At 50.4% G+C, this 18,972-nt stretch overlaps 9 protein-coding genes across 9 annotated transcripts; 5 read left to right on the forward strand and 4 right to left on the reverse strand.

The window, feature by feature from the left end:
- Positions 1-99: 99 nt before the first annotated feature.
- On the reverse strand, positions 100-1,071 carry ARB_03166 (uncharacterized protein; the record flags this gene model as incomplete). Its single annotated transcript, XM_003010419.1, has 1 exon — positions 100-1,071. The coding sequence occupies one exon, from the start codon at positions 1,069-1,071 to the stop codon at positions 100-102; it is 972 nt and encodes a 323-aa protein (XP_003010465.1).
- A 383-nt stretch (positions 1,072-1,454) lies between these two features.
- ARB_03167 (uncharacterized protein) lies at positions 1,455-1,946 on the forward strand (the record flags this gene model as incomplete). The annotated part of the gene is made up of 1 exon (XM_003010420.1): positions 1,455-1,946. One exon carries the CDS (start codon positions 1,455-1,457, stop codon positions 1,944-1,946), a length of 492 nt encoding a protein of 163 aa, XP_003010466.1.
- Positions 1,947-2,952: 1,006 nt separating this feature from the next.
- Positions 2,953-3,180, reverse strand: ARB_03168 (uncharacterized protein; the record flags this gene model as incomplete). The annotated part of the gene is made up of 1 exon (XM_003010421.1): positions 2,953-3,180. The coding sequence occupies one exon, from the start codon at positions 3,178-3,180 to the stop codon at positions 2,953-2,955; it is 228 nt and encodes a 75-aa protein (XP_003010467.1).
- A 1,538-nt stretch (positions 3,181-4,718) lies between these two features.
- On the reverse strand, positions 4,719-6,936 carry ARB_03169 (homeobox transcription factor, putative; the record flags this gene model as incomplete). Its single annotated transcript, XM_003010422.1, has 2 exons — positions 4,719-6,548; positions 6,616-6,936. The coding sequence occupies 2 exons, from the start codon at positions 6,934-6,936 to the stop codon at positions 4,719-4,721; spliced, it is 2,151 nt and encodes a 716-aa protein (XP_003010468.1).
- Positions 6,937-8,161: 1,225 nt separating this feature from the next.
- Positions 8,162-8,960, forward strand: ARB_03170 (uncharacterized protein; the record flags this gene model as incomplete). The annotated part of the gene is made up of 2 exons (XM_003010423.1): positions 8,162-8,292; positions 8,468-8,960. The coding sequence occupies 2 exons, from the start codon at positions 8,162-8,164 to the stop codon at positions 8,958-8,960; spliced, it is 624 nt and encodes a 207-aa protein (XP_003010469.1).
- A 2,538-nt stretch (positions 8,961-11,498) lies between these two features.
- ARB_03171 (uncharacterized protein) lies at positions 11,499-11,972 on the reverse strand (the record flags this gene model as incomplete). Its single annotated transcript, XM_003010424.1, has 1 exon — positions 11,499-11,972. One exon carries the CDS (start codon positions 11,970-11,972, stop codon positions 11,499-11,501), a length of 474 nt encoding a protein of 157 aa, XP_003010470.1.
- Positions 11,973-12,651: 679 nt separating this feature from the next.
- ARB_03172 (uncharacterized protein) lies at positions 12,652-14,752 on the forward strand (the record flags this gene model as incomplete). The annotated part of the gene is made up of 4 exons (XM_003010425.1): positions 12,652-12,706; positions 12,869-12,985; positions 13,078-13,172; positions 13,256-14,752. The coding sequence occupies 4 exons, from the start codon at positions 12,652-12,654 to the stop codon at positions 14,750-14,752; spliced, it is 1,764 nt and encodes a 587-aa protein (XP_003010471.1).
- A 654-nt stretch (positions 14,753-15,406) lies between these two features.
- ARB_03173 (CBF/NF-Y family transcription factor, putative) lies at positions 15,407-16,458 on the forward strand (the record flags this gene model as incomplete). The annotated part of the gene is made up of 3 exons (XM_003010426.1): positions 15,407-15,526; positions 15,720-15,853; positions 15,933-16,458. 3 exons carry the CDS (start codon positions 15,407-15,409, stop codon positions 16,456-16,458), a joined length of 780 nt encoding a protein of 259 aa, XP_003010472.1.
- A 553-nt stretch (positions 16,459-17,011) lies between these two features.
- ARB_03174 (uncharacterized protein) lies at positions 17,012-18,720 on the forward strand (the record flags this gene model as incomplete). Its single annotated transcript, XM_003010427.1, has 2 exons — positions 17,012-17,351; positions 17,423-18,720. 2 exons carry the CDS (start codon positions 17,012-17,014, stop codon positions 18,718-18,720), a joined length of 1,638 nt encoding a protein of 545 aa, XP_003010473.1.
- Between the last annotated feature and the right edge of the window lie 252 nt (positions 18,721-18,972).

Here is an 18,972-nt window from a genome sequence, read left to right on the forward strand (position 1 = left end):
TCTAATACTTGATATAGTCCAATGAATTTTTGAATTCTTCTCAACTCTTTTGATATTTGTTCATTATGCCTCTACGAACTACATGGCGGATTCGGTCTTCTATGAAACAGGCAGACCGGTCTCAAAAGTCCAACAGCAGTCATCGTTATAATGCTGCGCAAATCTCTCAACATCAACCATTGCATCCCAAGCCAATAATGTCTCCTGATACAACTGCTCTCCCTTGTCGGTACTGATAGCCTCACACTCGCGGCGCAAAACGGACCTCATCACATCCAACAGCTCGACTCTCCACTCGGGATCGTGGCCTTCAGACAGGCGTGCACATGCGTACTCAAAGTACGCTGGCATAATATTAGCTATCTCCCAGTCTATAAATCCCGTCACCGCGAGTGTGTCAGGGTCTATAAGGATGTTCCGGTCAGATACATCTCCATGCGTGAGAACAGGCCGATCCCAGCCTGGGGTGCCAGTGGTATCACGCTGCACTTTCTCAAGGGCAGCTATACGTTCTGCGTCTGCTTCAGATACCCGCAATGCCTGGATCCGTGACTCGTCCCACTCTGTGCGGGAAGCACAGAAGGTATGCATCTCTTTGTTGTATACACCAAGGAGAGTGTATGGATGGCGCCCAGGACGTCCATAATAGGTGAACTTGGGCGTCCGCATACGCACAAGCATCCGGGAAAGCTCCTCCTTGATGGACTTGCGCTGCGAAGGGGAGAGTGTTGGCCAGATCTCAACAAGCGGTGTGCCTGGCTGGCGAGACATGAGGATGCCTTGTTGCGGCTCTAAGTGTGACTCCAGGGCGGGAATGGTGACAATGCAGTCGACGCGCGGGACAGAAGGGCCTACGATAGAGCGACCTAGCACGGTCATGGTGTCTTCACCTTCATCGGCACCGACCTTGAGGATAGTGGAAGGAGAAGGAGAGAAGAATTGGCGTCCGGCTGATGGTATAGTTGGTCCCGTTAATTGCAGGATACCCTCCAGAGTAGGCCATGTCTCTTGACGGATCTTTTCCTGCTCCTGTTCCTGTCTCTGCATCCTCTCCTCGTCAAACCGAGTCATGATCCAATCGATGTCACTGTTTACAGAACACTCGGTTTCCGTATGGGGGATAGATATAGGCGGATGTAGCAGGAGACTCTGAACAGGTTACAACCCAACCAACCAAAGCCACTCACTCCCACGTGATGATCCCCTAGCCATTAACTAGTTAAGGTTGGCTCAGTGAGTTCTAAGCGCCGGTGTGGAGACGTCGACGCTGCTAACTAATAATAATACTTTAGTTATATATTATCATCAACTCCTGGCATCTGGACCACTCGACCTATTTATCAAATGGTTATCTCCCACACAATCTTTTTCCTCTGCCTCTTTAGAAGCCAAAGGACCGACATTTCATCACTCTTTCGCTGCTATCAACTTTACTCCTCACACGAACAGCCAACATGTTTGCCCGTTTCATAGATGCATTTACCAAACCGAGAAATCCTTCCGTGATCCTCGCTGTCGGCGAAGACCACGGCACCATCGATGTTCTCCATCTTCATCCTGAGACTGGAGACGTCGAACGCTTTGGCATAAGTTCCCACTCTCCCACATTTCGGTGCGACGGCTCTAGAGAGACGACCCGTGAGCAGATCGGGACAGTTACACTCCCCGCCGGAGGCTGCACTGTTACTGGCAGCTTCCTTGAAGACGTTACGGCACAGATCCGCAAGCGATGGGATAACTCCATGGTTTCGAACCCTTCAAGCGTTGAGTCAGTGGCCCAGTTGGTTCAAGAAGTTCTTAAACCCGCTACCCTCGAGGTGATTCGAGAACGGAAGGAAGGAGGTGTTGCTGCGAAGGAAACGAAGACTCACTCAGTCTATCTCATCTACATCACACGCCCAAAGCCAGGGAAGGTGGTGAGCCTTGAGCCAACCAGCCTTGGATAGACTTGTCGACCGCCCAATTTCTCGGATGCCACATTATGAAAACGCCGACTTGCCGAAATGCCACTGTTTCCATTCCACCTTCCTAACTGTATGGAGTAACGCTACCATGCTCTGTGTATATATATCTCTAGCCAAGTAAGGCTTTCTCCGTGCTTGAAACTCAATTTGCTACCCCCTTATTCTATATCTATCTGTCTTCAGAAGACAAGTGAGAAATGGCAAGAAGGGAGAGTAAAAGAGAGAGGTTTGACACGACTAAGCCTCGGGCTAACTTGAAAGTTAACAGAGTAGTATCATAGCTAGGAGGATACGGTGGTACTCTAATATACGCAGGTGAGAACGGTGACATTTGGGCAATGGATTTTCAAAGGGCGTCTCCAGTATAACTAATGTACATATAGTTACTTCGTTGTGCCAGTTACTCTAACGTGTTCTGGTAACTACTTGGTCTTCTCCACTAGTTAACTAAAGCCTCCCAACCATGCCCTTGACTCTGACCCGTTTTTAGACTAAGGGGCGAAATCCTTTCGTGGCGAGTGCATCAAATTGGGCCTGAGTGATTGTTCCATTTTGAACAAGGCGCTGTAGAACTTGAGCGCAAAACCTCTGGCAGTTGTTGACGACGAAATCGAAACGGCGGCCTCTTGCGACTTCAATGCATAGACGGTCGAGGGTGTCGACATCAAGGTCGAGGCCGGAGGCCACCTCAACCGAGGCTCGAAGGGAAGCAGAAAAAGTCGGTACAATATTCATATCTTGGCGGTAGCCCTAAGGCTCACAATACCGTGGTATCTGATTAGAAAAGATGGCATTCAAAAACAAACAACTGGAACAATTGATAGGAGCAATAGTGGGTACACACGGTCATTCCGGTTCTGTACGATTCCTTGGTAACATGGAAAAGCCGGCCGCTTTTCGCGCCCTGCTCCTGAAGAAGACTACTAAGGTTAGAACCATTGAACTTGTGTGCCTGTGCCGTCGCTAAGGTATGTAGTAAGGTTCAAACTTACAGCCCCCAGTGCGCAGTATTCTCAGGGAAGAAGCGGGACTGCTTGTAGCAGACCAACGTAAGGGTTTTGGGCATGGTGACCTGGAGGTAACTCTTGAGCTTGATGTTGATTGTGGAAGTTCTTGGAGAATTGGATGTCTTGATGAAGTTGACTGTGTTCTGTGCAAGGAAACAGAGAATGGTGAGAGCATCTTTAGCTATATATATACCCTTTTCTCCCTCCATGCTGGTGTTGGGGGCGGGCGCGTATGATGGAAGCTGATACAATCGATCCTGTGTTTGCATGAACAAATATACATAAGCGGATATTCAACTCCGGGCGCTTAACTTCATGCTCTGCCTAGCCTTCCCGGTGTCTCAGGCTAGTTTCCTGTCGGGGCAAACAATGCAGGTGACAAGACGCCTATTGGAGCCGGAACCGCCGGGGAACTTGTATCTCCGCTGATATAAATATCGGGCACGCATGAACTTGTGGTATTGTGGAAGGGGAGGGGGGGGGGTTATGCTATGGTGGGCTTCCGACTGGCTAAATAACAAGCCATCCTGTGCCGTGTATATGCATTAGAGTATTTAGTTAGGCCATGGTCAGGGGGATGGTAAGTCACAGGTGATGTTCGTTGCTAGATCCCCCAATGGATGTCCTGGCTTCTTGGGTTTACTTTGTTTCAACCCCGGGGCTGGCGGCAAGGCCAAAAGAGCCAATACAATCGGGCGAGCCCAATACCTTTTTCTGTCGGGAGCCTGAGACGCATTGAATCCCAGGTAATTAATTAGCTACCTCCGAACGTCTTCACCTAATGAGGCAGCCTAGGTGCCTTCGCTTCAGAGAGCACAAGCCCTTGAATGTAAAGAACTAGTCAAAAGCTCTTTTTGACCCCCCGTCCTACATCAGCTGTCTGGTCCAGCTTGCACCATTTCTTAATTAAGAGTTTTGTGGCTCCTATAAAACTAGAGCTAGCTAGATTAACTGGAGAATTATATGGTGACTAACACGTACCGATTAACGTGAACCCTCAGCCTGCTTTGATACTAAATCCTCAAGTGAAGGATCAGGCGATTAACTCCAGGGAGAGATTAAAGTAACAACGTAAAAAGGTCTGAATAACTTCAATTTATTTCCTTTGCTTTTTTTTTTCTTTTCTTTTCTTTCTTTTCCTAAAGGGAGCCAACTGGCCATCCGAGCGCAGTTAACTTTGGTATCTCGGTAAACAAAAGCGAGAGAAAGGTTGCAAGGGGAAGAGAACCAAATGATGTAATACATCTCCATAACCTGTATGTGGAAAGTGAAGAGAAAATTCAACCAACTTCCAAAGGCCAACAATTGTCCAAATAGGGGAAGCCATGGGAATGGGGGTTTTAATTAATATTAGAAATTAAGTTAGTTTAGGTAATTATGCAGAATGCGATAATCATAATAGAAAAGGTATCACGGTGTTTGGAGTACCAAGGAATGGAAGTAAAAAAAATTGAGAGAAATGCAAGGAATAGAAAATAGCCAAAGAGAGCAAAAACTGCAAGAAACAAAAAGGAGAGCCTTGATAAAAATAGCCCAGTTGAGCGCCTTGGATAGAAATATGTAGTAAAAACGTTTTTAACAAAATCCAAAAGTCCATCCCTGCCCAGCCCACATATATCATTGACGAGTTGAAGAGAAAAGAGAAAAGGAAGAAGCATGATGGCCGCGAGAAATGCGCCAGGTAGCGAAATCTCCGTTGTATGGTATCAATTGCGCAAGAGAAAAGGAGAACACATAAACACCAATGTTATACAGGTGGGAAAATGGCAGTGCGGTAAAAGTCATTTGGGGTTTGGTTGGTGAAGGTGTATGTCCGTGCTCGTTGCGGTGGTAGTTGCTGTGCAGCCACCTTCATGGCTTCGTCCTGTTGAGGAAACTCTTGGATATAGAACTCTGTGTTTGGCTTGCCAGCAGAGTTATAGGCTTGGCTAGACTCTGAGACAGGCGAGTTTGGGCCAGTTGTGGATTGTGTGGATGACTGTTGACCTTGACCTTGCCATTCCTCAGTGGGGGCGGACTCCTCTACGTGTTCACCCTGTACCTGATCGTCGTATGCAATGGGCGAAATGTGTGTTGGTCGAGGCATATGAATGACATTGAGAGATGTCTCAGTCTCAGATGAGCTTAGTGGGTGTTGTTGTTGCTGCTGCCCACAGCCTGGGATAAGTTCGTTGAACGTAGTGAAGTTAGGAGGCGCCGACATAGGCTCCGTGAATTGCTGGTATGACTGAGGATGGGGCATTCCAACCATTACAAATGGCGGTGGCTGTCTCTTTGACTCTTGACTTTCATCAAAGGTCATTGACTGGGAGGTTGGAAAGGAATGGGAGTATCCCATCTCCTCCTGTGGGGAGAGGCAGTACTGATTATCAATCGGTGTTGGCGGGAGGAGATACTGCATCTCATCGGGTGTCATGGGAGTGGCTGGGGGTATAGAAGATGTAGTTGATGGAGGCACAGCCAAGTCTGTGTTGGATAGAGCATGTGCCCTCCCTTCCAATGAATATGGGAAAGGCGACCTGGGGGAACCAGAGATCTTCCTCATACCGCCGAATCTAGGGCTTAGCTCGGCAAGTTGCGACGACTTTCGCACACCACTCCAGGCAGCGCTGGACACCCTTCGGGTTGGTGATCCTGATACAGGTCCGCCGACAGTACGCCCGAAGCCTGAGGTTCCAATGGCAGCTGGACGTGGGCGCTTTCTTCGCGCGGCAAGACCAATTGCATTATCGGACGTTGAGATGTGAAGTCGAGGTAGTTGGCGTCCTTCAGAATGAGTTGATTCAGGGTCCGAGTTGGGGCCGCTGCTAGGATAGATATCACCCTGCTCCATCGGCAGGGAAACCTGTCGCTGGTTGACAATGTTCTGCGAAGAGTAGAGTGGGAGCTCTGATGGAATGAAAGATTGTGTGAATGCTGTAGTAGTTGGCTGAACTTGGCAAGAGAGATCTTCTGGTGAGCTGTTGTTACACAGGAGTTCAGTGAACGGCTGGCTAACAAGGCCGCTAGAATCCGGGGACCAGTAACCACTGGAGTCGATCTCCATGACGGGAGTTGCAGTTGAAACTGTATGTGCATCCGCAGAGCCAACATTAACTCCAATCTGAGGAACGCCAGTTGAAGCCCACTGCTGGAAATGACTGTTGGTTTCGGGCTGGGAAAAGGATGGCTGAGCAGTGTTATTGTGCACAGTAGTCATAGTGCTAGACATCTCCTGGCTGTCCTTTAGAGGGGGGCTAGGGATCCTTTTGGCTGGCTCTGAGCTGGGGATTTCCACTTGCGCTTCGGTACGGTGTCCAACAATCTCAAACTTAGGCTCTGGTTTCTCATCTGCAGGAGTTTGCAGCCCATGGTCTTCTTGCTCACTACAACTTGAAGAGGCTCCACGAGTGTCTGTGGGAGTGGACATCGAGCTCTTTTGGTCTTGCTCTGATTTTTGTTGTTCATCAGAGCTCTCTGAGGATTGTTTGCTCTCAGATTCCTCGGCTGCCATGGCTTTCTCTTTAGCTTGCATCTTCTCGAATTCTTCTTGTCGTTTCTGCTGCTTGGCCTTTGCTCTTCGGTTTTGGAACCAGTTCTATATCCAAGTAAGTACATAGCTTTGAATGGTATATATTCATATATCGGGTGAGGCTATATCATACCGCAACTCTAGGTAAGGTTAAGCTGGTCTGCAGGGCCAATTGCCGTTTCGTATTGCTGTTGGGCTTTGGATGAGCTTGGAACTGTGACTCTAAGATCTCAACCTGCTCCTTCGTCAAACGGGGCCGTGACAGATTCTCCACATATTCCTCATATTCCTCGATGGCACCAGTTGTGTAGAATCCATGAATATCATTCTGGTGGTAAGGAATGTAGCATTGATCCATTGGCTGCTCATAGGGATGATGTGAGACGGGCATGCCATAACCCATAGGCTGATCCATCGGCATCGCGTATTGGAACGGGGTCTGGAGGTAGTTCATGGTTGCCGGTTCCGGTATCGGTAGTCGGTAGGGAGTAGAACGTTGTGTTGGAAGGGCAAGTGTCCCTCCAGTTAAAACGAAAACAAAGACAAGATACTAAGAAAGAAAAGTATGAGAGGAAGAAAGAGATTGAAAAGTCGAGTGCTGTCGACGTGATGAGTTTGATGCTGTTGAATGAGAGTAATAGGTAGCTGTTCTGTAGCTAGATCCTGCAAGGGTGTTGGTGATGGTGGTGGTGTGTTCAAACAGTGAATACCAGTAGTAAATAAGGAGGAGTTTTTAAGGAACGACGAGATAGAATCAGAGATAGAGACAAAAACAAAAATAAAAAATAAAAAAGGACTGACGGTGATCTTAATACTAAAAGAAAGGTCGGATAATGAACGACGGGCTCCCACGCAGACGGCTGGCGGTCGAAGAACAACAGGTTGACGAGAGATGGGGCGACGAGGAGAGAAGAAGTAAGCCAGACCTCGCCGTCGGCGCAAGGGGGCGTTCAGCGGACAGCAGGGGCGGCTCCATCACACAAGCCGCGTACCAAGGTCTGGTGTATTGTAATAACGGTGCCTGGGCGGACGTGTAACATCAGGTACGGCTAAGAAGGGTGCCCCTTTTTCCGTCGTATGGCTGAGCAACCACAGGGAGCCCACCAATCCACCAGTCCGCACCCCGCTGGGAAGATCCACTTCATCACAGTTCTGCGCTGGGGCTTCTGCAGCATCAGAGCAAGCCTGTTGTGCCAAGCATCTTTAGGGCCAGGGATCTGTTGACACAACCCCAGATAAACCTCCAAGGGCAGGTCCAAGGGACTCCGTTGATACCGCAGGTACAGCAAGGTAAAAGGCTCCAACGGATGGTTAGGCGAAAAGGTAAACGAGCCAGCCTAAAGTGGCAAGCAGATATCCCTGTTGGCCATCTTTTTAGGTTACCCTCTTTTTGCGACTAAGATGCAGACTAACGGTGTTGAGCGTTAAAAAAGAGAGTCAGAGCAAACCCTGCTGACGATGACGGTAGTGCTTCGTATGCTATGGAGCTGTGACAAATACCTTTGGCCATGGGTGCGAAGGGACGGGAACGATGGCCGAGGTTCCTGTACAGAGTAAAACATCATTGGCAACAGGCAACGAGTAACCCTTTCGTGTGATACGCAGCCCTCTTAGGTCATGGATTGCTTCATCTCTCCACGCTAATATCGGGGGGAACCGATCGCCAAGGGTGACGAGAAATGCGAGGTAAAAAGGGATTGAGAGGGAGGAAGCAGAGAAAAAAGGAACAAAAAGAGAGAGGGAGGGAAAAAGGAAAGAAAGAGAAAAGGAAAAAGAAAACGAAAAAGGGAAGGAAAAAGAAAAAAACAAAGTTGGAACCCAGTTGAAAGGGCGATGCCAGAGCGCAGATTTCCTTCCAAGACAAAAAGTGATCGAGATAGCATCGTGCATTGTATTGTGCAGATACAAGAGAGAAGATACGGAGGATTCCGCTGTTTCTCTTGGTGGAAATCACTCTGTCGAGTTGAAGCACAGAAAGTGTGCAGGGCATTTCTGAAAGAACACCAAGCTGCAGACCCGGTCACACTTCGAATTCCGGGCTGTTCCTGCATTCAAAGTAAGCTCGTACGCCATCCACTTGGGAGCGTCTCCTGTCTGCGTATACCAGTGCCCCGTAACCTCCCTGAACCTGGATCTGGCCGGCTGTTCTCTTTACAGAGTCTCACAACGGGTCCAGTTGACCTTTGCTCTCCCACTCTCGTTCTCTGCCCTGGTGACTCCGCAAAAACCAAAGACGAGAGAGAAGAAGAAAAAAAGGTGACTGATCTAAACCCACTCGCCTGCCTTGAGGGAGGGGACGCTTGGAACAGGCCTGGAGGCCTGGCCACTTTCTCTGTTATTCTCTCTTTCACGGCTTCTTCTTCTTCTTCTTCTTCTTCCTTTTTTTTTTTTCCCTCGGTCCCCATCGAGTCCAATCTTATTTGGTGCAGCTCCCTTGCTTTTGAGCTGTCTCTTCTTGTCTGGGGCAAGCAATCCTGATGGGCCAGTTCCCTGCCAATTGGGCTACGGGAGGCCCCTTTCGACCCGTAGACTCCATCTCCAAGCCAGGGGCGGATTACTCCCGTGCGTTATTGGACAAGGAGATTTGCGCTTGTGGGACGATCGTTGGCAGGGTTGGTACCCATGAACTTGGGATTTCAAAAGTCTTGTTGCCTGTTGTGCTGGGCACTGTGCCGTGTACGCTATGTACCCGCTGCCGGTTGGATATCGGACGAGTGGTGGTGCACCCGTCCTGGCCATCTTTTGCTTATTCGCCCTGCGCATCTTGCTGCTGATGTCTGCTGCTGCTGGTGTTTTGTTTTCCTCGTCGTCGTTTTTGCTTCTTTCGTCGAATGTTTTTGCTTTTCCCAAAGGGGTGCATCATGTGATTACTGACTAATCAATTACATAAGCCGTATTGAAATATCAGGTACATGCCTCGTATTTTATGCCCAAATACCAAACTCTTTTTACCGGGTAATAATTCTATTTCGTTCCTTTGGGACACATCAGAAGTTATTTCGGACTTCGGGATTCTCAGACAACAGCGGAAGATGATATCTCGCATTTTGCGCACCCAGCAACGCGAGAGAAGAGGACTCGCTGATGGTGGGAGCTGCATCCTAGGCGAGAGAATGTCTTGATTTCGTGCCTCTCGAGTGGGTGTCCCGACTTTTGCCCCAAAGTTACACTCTGCGCAACGACACAATATGGCGAACTCAACAGCAGTCTATCTCCCGGCATATGCAGACTACATAAAAAAGAAACTGATAGGGATGAGGGTGAAAAAAGAAATGATGCCTTCTCTGTGATCCTGCATTCAGAGAGAGATGCTCAGGGGCTTGTTCTCTTTTCTTACGCACCACTTCCTTCTTCTCTCCGTGGGAGCGGAAAACATGGAGGTGAATATGCGCAAGCTGCCGATCTCCATGTCTGCAGAAGAGCCTGCACCTACATACAAAAAAGATACCACGCATCCGTATCATGTATATACATACCATCTATCTCTTGCCATGCACCTTGATGGATGATATTCAGCGCAGGACGATGATCAGAGAAGGCGAGAGAAAGCCGAAGGGTAGCGAATGGGGGGCTTTTTTTTCAAGCCTCTTTCGCAACTGAAGGGCCATTGAGGCGTGCTAGATCACCGAAATAAGGTATATCATGATATTATATACATGGCAGGTACCGCCATATGTGAATCCTGGGAACGTCAAGAGCCATGGATTACTCCCTTTCTCTGGATGGACGACACAGAATGCACACAGCAACAGCAACTAGGCCTTCTTTAGCAACTAGAAATTCTCCGGTGATGATCCGATCAACGCACCAGAACCAAACTGCCTCCCACACTCCCACACTCCCACTCTTTCCCACACTTATACGCCAAGCCATGTGAGTGATCAGCTTCACGGCACAAAACCTAGTTTGCATACTATTCATTTATGCTCCGCTGGGGGAATAGATCGGGAAGACACTAGAAAACCACATCGATGGGATGTGACGAAATGGACTTCGCCAGTTCCTGCCCCTTGGGAAGTCTCATGCAGGTGTCACTTTGTCGGTCCTGTGGCTGTCGATCTCTTCTTTTTGCCATCTATACTGGAGAAACGTATAACTACTCCGTATACTCCATACAGAGCACTAACAACTTGTGTGTGTGTGTGTGTGTGTGGAGCATTTCCGCAGTCGAAGAGATGAAGAGACGAAGAAGGGATCATAGCACACATTTCCCATCGGTATGCATGCGAGAAAAGTGGTGGCTGGCTTTAGAGTCACACGACGATGTTTCCGTAATGCAGATGCAGGATTAGATGGAGCTACCTTTCCCTCTCTCTCCCTGCTCACTCCCTGTCTATCATACAGAGAGTACGGAGTACTCCATACGTACGTACTTATATATGTATCCGTATGTGGGTGCAATATAGATGACCTGCAGATATATGAGACACAGGGCAAAAGGTCGGACGTCTCAGCTCTGTTGTACCCTTTGCCACAGCCATTAACGCGTACGCGGAATTCCATCACATCGGTTTTGCGTGACGAGGGAACGGACGCAGCTAGCACGATGCTCAACTGTCTTTTGCTTTTTTGTTTCTAGCACGATACAGACTGGCTCCGCATCACAGGCGACTTACCCCAAGCCTTAAAAAGACAAAAATTTGTGCAGATACAGCGCAGTAGGGGAAGATGAGGTCGAGACCTGAAGGCGTGACGTATCTGGTATAGGCTTGTACACTGGGCCACAGGATTTAGGCAGTCTATTCTATCCTAGTCTCTTAGTTCGAATTCGGGCGTGCATGACACCTTGCCCAAGAACCGCATAGCCTTGGTGCAAGCAAACTAGTCTATCAAAACGGCGTGAACAAAAAACAAAGTGTTGATCTCACTAACAAGCAACAAACAATGGGAGAGCCAACGCAAGACAGATGTTCGTATCAGCCAAGCTAGAGGGTGGGAAGGAAGTTATGTCAGTCGTCGGTACCTGGTCATCGATCATAACCCTATCTCTAGGACCCCTGTCGAAGCGGCTAAGCGCTATTGAAGTGTATCCCAGACTTCTATCTCAACCTTGCCATCGGCGAACTTCTTGAGTGAGGCACTGTCAAGATCTTTGATGATCCAATCCGCCCCAGCCTCCTTCAGCTCTTCGACCACATGTGTTGTGGCGAGCGCGAGAACCTTAAACCCAGCGGCCTTTCCAGCGCGGACACCGGATGGAGCATCTTCAATCACGAGCATCGAATCACTATGTTCCAAGCCAAGCCGAGAACGACCTAGCAGGTAACAGGAAGGATCTGGTTTGCCAACCTGCACATCCTCTGCAACAACGAGGTACTTTGGGTGTGCTAGCTGCAGGACGCCGAGCCAGCCGGTAATCAACGCATTGCTGCCAGACGTCACGACCGCCCACGGCGCTCCGGCCTCTTCTAACGAGGTGAGGATCCGTCGAGCGCCGGGTATCTCAGTGGCATCGTTTCCAAGGTCTTTTGGGATTCGCCCTTCAATCATGCTAACGTCTGTGAATTACGCCATAGTCAGATACTGACTTTCCGTGTTCTACCGATTTTCTTCTTCTCTTCCCCTCCCTCTTTTCCGCTCCCCCACGGGGTATCCAATGGGGGGGGGGAAGACTGCGGATATGTGCTGGTATGAAGACTCACATTCCCAAGTTGCCTTTTCAGGAGCAAGAATCTTAAGCATGTCAATGCTTCTTCTGCCGTGGGAGGTTTGCAAGATCACTTTCGGGTCAACTCCGATCTCTTCTCCTATTCTTCCAGACCATAGTCTTAGATAAGGGAACGATCAAATAGAACAATGCCTACTCCGTATGCATGTTGGGGGTAATGATAAGGCGTGCGTTTATCCCTCATGAAGTGCGGGATGTGGCAGCGCTAGACTCACATATGCCAATGTTTCACAACCGCTAGAACCGCATGGTTAGCTTGGGGGGAAAATGTACATTTGACGTGAGGGGAAGGACTGCATGATGCAAAGGCGGCTCACCGGCAGTAGAATCGACAATTGTTCCATCGAAGTCGAAGAGCAATCCATCGAAGGTAAGTGATATGCGAGGTCCGCTGAACGACCCCGTTGAGCCCATCCCGACTCTGATGATTTGGAGGTAAGTGTTCTTGTTTAATTAAGCTTCTCAAAACGGTAAATGTAACGAAATTGCAGTCTAAACAAGATGAGCCTGGATATTTTTCTTGCAATCCTCCGTCTTTTCTGTTTCGACTTTGCCAGTTTGTTGTCTCTTTCTCCCCGCCATCGGGGAAGACTTTTATATATAAAAATCCCACCCTGCATGACTCTCTCCTCTGATTGGTCAGTATGATGACTCAGCGAGATAACGACTGCTTAGTCATGATCTTATCTTATCGACATCGCCAAGACTTCCTAATCAGCAAAATCTTGGCAAGCTTTGACCCACATTAAAATATTTTTTTATTTTTTATCTTTTTTCTGCGGTGAAAAGAAGAGGAAGAGGAAGAAGAAGAAGAAGAAGAACCCGAGCAAGCCCTGTAGGGAGATATAGACAGGATGGTAAAGCTAGGTGAGTATACACCCTTGTGACAACTACAATTTACGCTCCGATTTCTCATTGTGCGTTTAGGGAAGTCGTCAAAGCGGACGCCAGTTCGGCTACGGCATAAGATCGAAAAAGCCAGTGCCGCAAAGCAGAGAAAAGACCGAAAGCTCGCCAAAAAGGTTCGCGGTTCTCATCGAATAATTCTTTGGCCGTTACAGCCGAGCTTTGGGGATATGGTACTAACTTGGTGGATGTCGATTAGAATCCTCAATGGCGCTCAAAACTCAAGAAGGATCCTGGCATCCCGAACTTATTCCCATATAAAGATAGACTCCTACAGGAGATCGAAGAGAAGAGGAGGTTAAAGGCTGAAGAAGCACAGAAACTGCGCGAGGAGGCGAAGCTACGACGCCAGGCACAAAACGCAGAGGAAGCTGGAGATGTTGATATAACGGAAAATGCCGATCTTATCGACGATGAGGATGACGAACTGATAGAGAGTGACGACGATGATATGGAGGTTGAAGGAGAGGAGTCCAACCCTATGGCTGCACTTTTAGCCTCTGCAAGGGCTCGCGCAGCTGAGTATGAGGATCAGCACGGAGACGAGGACATGGTGGATGACGAGGAAGACGGTGGGGTGACGTTTGAAGACACGGTGATACCCACGACAAAAGAAAGCTCACGTCGAGCATTCGATAAAGCCTTCAAGGAAGTTATTGACAGAGCGGATGTGATACTTTATGTTCTTGATGCTCGAGACCCTGAGGGAACTCGGTCAAAGGAGGTGGAGCGCGAGATCATGGCGGCAGACCACGGATCGAAACGTCTTATTCTCATTCTAAACAAGATCGATCTTGTTCCTCCGCCAGTGTTGAAAGGATGGCTGGTATACTTACGGCGCTATTTCCCTACGCTCCCCCTCCGAGCGTCCTCTGGAGCTCCCAACGCGCACACTTTTGACCACAAACAGTTGACGGTCAAGGGGACCTCAGAGACGCTCTTCAAGGCTCTGAAGGCATACGCACATGACAAGCAGTTAAAACGGGCCGTATCAGTTGGCGTGATTGGGTATCCTAACGTGGGCAAGTCGTCGGTGATCAACTCCCTGACCAGCCGTGTCACCAGAGGCAATGCTAACGTATGCCCTGTTGGCGCGGAGGCTGGAGTTACCACAAGCCTTCGTGAAGTCAAACTGGACAGCAAGCTGAAGGTCATCGACTCGCCTGGAATTGTCTTCCCCAACGCCGAAAAGCCCAAGTCATCTGAGTCGCGAAAAATAAAGGAGCAAGCTCGCCTCATCCTTCTCAATGCTATACCCCCCAAGCAGATTTCCGACCCTGTGCCAGCTGTGACACTCCTGCTCAAGAGGCTCTCTGCGTCTGAAGGCCTGCTTTCAAAGATGCTTGACTTCTACGGCATCCCTCCGTTGTTCCCAACAAACGGGGACAAGACGACCGACTTTCTGATCCAAGTTGCCCGCAGGAGAGGCAGACTCGGCAGAGGAGGCACGCCCAATATCAACAGCGCAGCTATGACGGTCATCACTGACTGGAGAGACGGGCGCATCCAGGGCTGGCTTGAGGCACCTGCCTTGCCCGTCTCTACCGCCGTAGAAGACGATGCTGCAGGGGAAGCGAGCGGGCCGGCGGCTGATACAAAGCAGATAGTGACCGAGTGGGCGAAGGAGTTCAAGCTCGAGGGCCTATGGGGAGACGATGCCGTCCCAGAGGATAATGATGAGCAGATGAAAGAGTAGACGTGTTTCCTTTTCTTCTTGTTGTTGTTCATGGGTCTTTTATACACGGCGCAATATGGTCTTTTAACAGTTGTTTCCACCTGGTGTAGCTTACGCAGAAATGATAATTCCCCTTCGCGGCGTACAAAAGAACTGCCGTGGGCATTTTCTCAAGCAGTCAATGTCTCCTCTTAATACGTACATATCTAGTATTATCTCTCTCCCTTGTATACGCATGAATAATAGACGTTTGATAGACGCTGCAGCTCCAGCAAGGCGAGCTTCTCCAAGCGTTGGCAGAGCCAAAAAAAATCATCCCCAGCCTTGGGACTTTTTGCTCGCAAGTGGCATCCCGCCATAACCAGTCGTCATCCAGCAATCGCATTAAAGACAACCAGCCTATCTTACGGCTAACACAGGGATACTGCTTGGATTCAAGGTATTTTTTTGTCTTCTTTGGTCCTGTGTATCTCCGTGGCGAGCTGTAGCTAACTCGGTTCCAGCTTCGTCTGCTCGACCTTGCCCACGCCCCGGGAAAACACCCTCCCTCCACCAGCAACGCCAACGACGGGGAGAGAGATCGATCGGCCTTGCTGGCTGCTTAGCCTATTCGATTGAATACAGTGATAGCTGCTGTGCTGCCCTTTTTCTTTTCTTTTCTTTTTTTTTTTCACAATGTCTACAAACGAGGCGGGAGAACCAAACGGCAGAGATCCAATAAATACCCAGGGCGAGACAGATGTCGGTGATAATGCGCCAGGCTCTGAAGGCACAGAGACGGGACTGGGCGTTGATGTGAGCTATGCCTGCTTCCTTTACATGTGGTTTTTGGCATTTCACCTGCCTCTAGACGGTGCTCTTGAGGGGGGTAGCACTTCTGTAGAGCTGACCTACCAGTGTCCAAACTGCCAGCAGCGCTGCCTACAACGACTCTGAATGACCATTGGGCTGACAAGGAGAGACACAACTGCGTGTCTATCTTGTTTAGGATATTCTACTCCCTCGAAGCGTTATAATGCGGCTGGCAAAGGACATGCTGCCACCCGGTACTGGAGTCCAGCGTGACGCAGTCACGGCCATACTAAAAGCTGCAACAGTATTTGTCTCGTACATATCTTCACAGTAAGTCGGTCAGACGCCCGTGGTCTCTCGCTCTCTCTCTATATATCAATAAATAGCTAATGGGCATTTGTGTGTACAGTGCAAATGACATGACGGACAAGAAGACGTTGACACCACAGGATGTGCTTGCGGCATTAACAGAGGTCGAGCTCGGTGACTTCCGGCCACATCTAGAGCAACAGCTCAAGGCCTACACGGCTCTCATGAACAATAAACGCGAGTCAAAGAAGAAAGGAAAGCCAGGCAAGGATGGCGGCGGCGGACAGGACGATGACCAGCCGGGAAGCAAGCGCCTCAAGCGAGACGGCGACGACAAGAAGACAGCGGCACCAGGCGCTGGCACGTCGTCCACGGCCGGTGCAACAGCACGGGAAACCGGTAGCCGGAACCCAGGGGAGGCGCTGGATGACGACGATGACACGGAGCCGATGGACGACACCAACCTCAGCAACGAGGAGGACGAGGAGGAGGACGAGCTGGCCGAGGACGAGACAGAGTCCCAGGGCGAGCAGGACGAAGACACGATGGACCGGATAGAGGACAGCGACTCGGCGCAGCGACGGGCAGCCGCCGCAGGGGACTCTGGCGACAGCGACAGCGACTGAGCGAGGGAAGATCAATCATAATCATCAATCAAGATAACTAGATAGACCAGCTACGCCTCCATCCGCAGCATCTACGCAGCTAGTTCTCTGTTCAAATACAAGCATCAAGCATCCCCCGTAGCCGTCGAGCGTAGCCTCCCGCCGCCGTCCTCCCTTCCCGCGGGCCCCCCGGCCCTCCTCCCCCTGCCTGTCCCTGGGCGCCCCCAGTCAAGCCCGGTTTGTTGTTTGTTTTGGTTGCGTTTCTGCGCTAGAAAGGAAAATCCGCTGCGTTCGCCATCGAAACTCCGTCATCGACTTTTTTCTTCTTGCTGCTGCGTCTTCACACAACAACACAAAAAAAAACAGCCACAACCACCGCCAGCACCATCACCGGGCGACCGCAACCCCCCAAACGACTCTCTGCCGGCCGCGTCTCCCCCAATGGCGATGGTTCCGCTATAAGACGACCAGCTGGCACGCGTTAGACACGGCTTTGGCGCCTCCTCTGCCTCCTCCGCACCGCAGCTTCGCCTCGCCTCCGACCCTGCAGAGCGCTCGCGTCTTCGCGCCCACGATGGACTTTGAGCTCTCCGACACCTCGTCAGAGCTCAGCTCGCTGCCGTCGACTCCTCCGGCGGAAGACAGCCTCTATCCCTCTCCGCCGGAGTCCCAGACCTGCCCGGCCCAGCCCGCTGCCGCGTCGAAGGCCGCCGGGACGGTGGAATCTGCGCCGGTACGCAAGAGGCGGAAGATCGAGCCGAAGCCCAGAATCACCAGACATCTCGACCTCACGTACCCGGACAAGCAAGTCTGCCCGGGCCAGGAAGAGCAGCTGAAGTTGCTGCTGCGGACGCTGCGTGAGCACCGCAAGATCGTGGTGGTGGCGGGCGCTGGCATCTCAGTCTCTGCTGGAAGTAAGTTTTCCTTGTAGACTCCCTCCCCCTTGTCCAAAGCTGGGGACTGACGGAGGGTTAAACACTTGCAGTTCCCGATTTTCGGTCATCTCATGGCCTGTTTAGCACGCTGAAAAAGGACCACAAGCTGAAGGCGTCGGGAAAGCAGCTGTTTGATGCATCGGTTGTCTATCAGGACGAATCCATGATCTCGTCGTTCCATGATATGGTGCGGACGCTCTCGAAGCTTTCCGCATCTGCAAAGCCTACTGCATTTCACCATCTACTTGCTCGTCTGGCACACGAAGGACGGCTTCTACGCTTGTATACCCAAAACGTCGACGGGATCGAGGCCTCCCTGCCGCCGCTGCAGACCAAAGTACCACTCGAGGTAAAGGGCCCTTGGCCAACCACCATCCAGCTCCACGGCGGCCTGCACACCATGGTCTGCCAGAAATGTAGCAAGGCTTCCAGCTTCGAAGCAGATCTGTTCAAGGGGCCCGACCCTCCTCTCTGTGCAGAATGTGAGAAGAACGAGAAAATCAGAACTGTTGTTGGCCAGAGGAGCCGTGGTATCGGCAAATTGCGGCCTCGTATGGTGCTATATAACGAGTACAACCCAGACGAGGAAGCCATAGGTTCCGTGGTTAGTGCTGATCTACGCGCCAGGCCCGATGCGCTTGTCGTGGTCGGTACCAGTCTCAAGATCCCCGGCGTACGACGCATTGTCAAGGAAATGTGCCGTGTCGTGAGAGGCAGGAGAAACGGGACCACCGTTTGGATCAACCACGACCCGCTCCCTTCTGGCAAGGAGTTTGAAGATTGCTGGGATCTGGCCATCAAGGGTGACTGTGACAAGGTTGCGCTCCATGCCGGCCTCAAGAGATGGGACGACGATGACCGCTCCTTCAACGAGTGCACCGAAGAAGAGTTTGACCGCGCCAAGTCAGGGAATACCGAAATATCCGTTGTCATCACGCCTCAGAAACCCGTCAAGTTCGCCGACTTTACAAACGGCATGCCTACGCCATCTTCCAGCTCTGAGGACTCCGTCAACCCCGGCAAACGGTCACAGAGTCCCACGCCCAGTGCTCCTCCCAAGCCAAGGGGCGCCAACACCAAGATTATCAAAAAGTCCAACCAGCCGCGCAAACCCAGGGCGAAGAAGACAAAGCCTGCAGATGCTTCTACTAAGACTATTCCAATCAACAAGGCGTTCCCCAGCAGGAAGCCTACCGCTCCCAAAGAATCTAAGGTGGTAAAAGAGGTCACCCCCCGTTGCAAGATCGAAGATGTCCTAAACCCAATTGCTCCTGAATCTGCTCGAAGCAACGGCCCAGCGCCCGTGGAACTAGAGACGAAAAAAGAGAGTAATGTTGTTCACACCTGAGCCGTGTATATGACTCTCTCGTTCTACTTACTGGTACTTAATCTGGCATCCCATAAACGGCCACTTCTCTCCCAATCTCAACCCCGTCGTCCACATGGATGAACAAGTTCTCTAATTAACGGCTTCATCTCTTCGGTACCCACCTTTTCTGAGCGAGTCCTGCAGCAATACGAGATACCCTGTGATATGTTGCTGGCGGACGGGTGTGTACTACTACCATTTGGCGTGCTTCTTCTTCATTTTTTTTGTACC

The sequence above is a fragment of the Trichophyton benhamiae genome (genome assembly GCF_000151125.1).
Source record: "Trichophyton benhamiae CBS 112371 chromosome Unknown contix01456_5.r1.exp, whole genome shotgun sequence".
Classification (NCBI taxonomy): domain Eukaryota; kingdom Fungi; phylum Ascomycota; class Eurotiomycetes; order Onygenales; family Arthrodermataceae; genus Trichophyton; species Trichophyton benhamiae.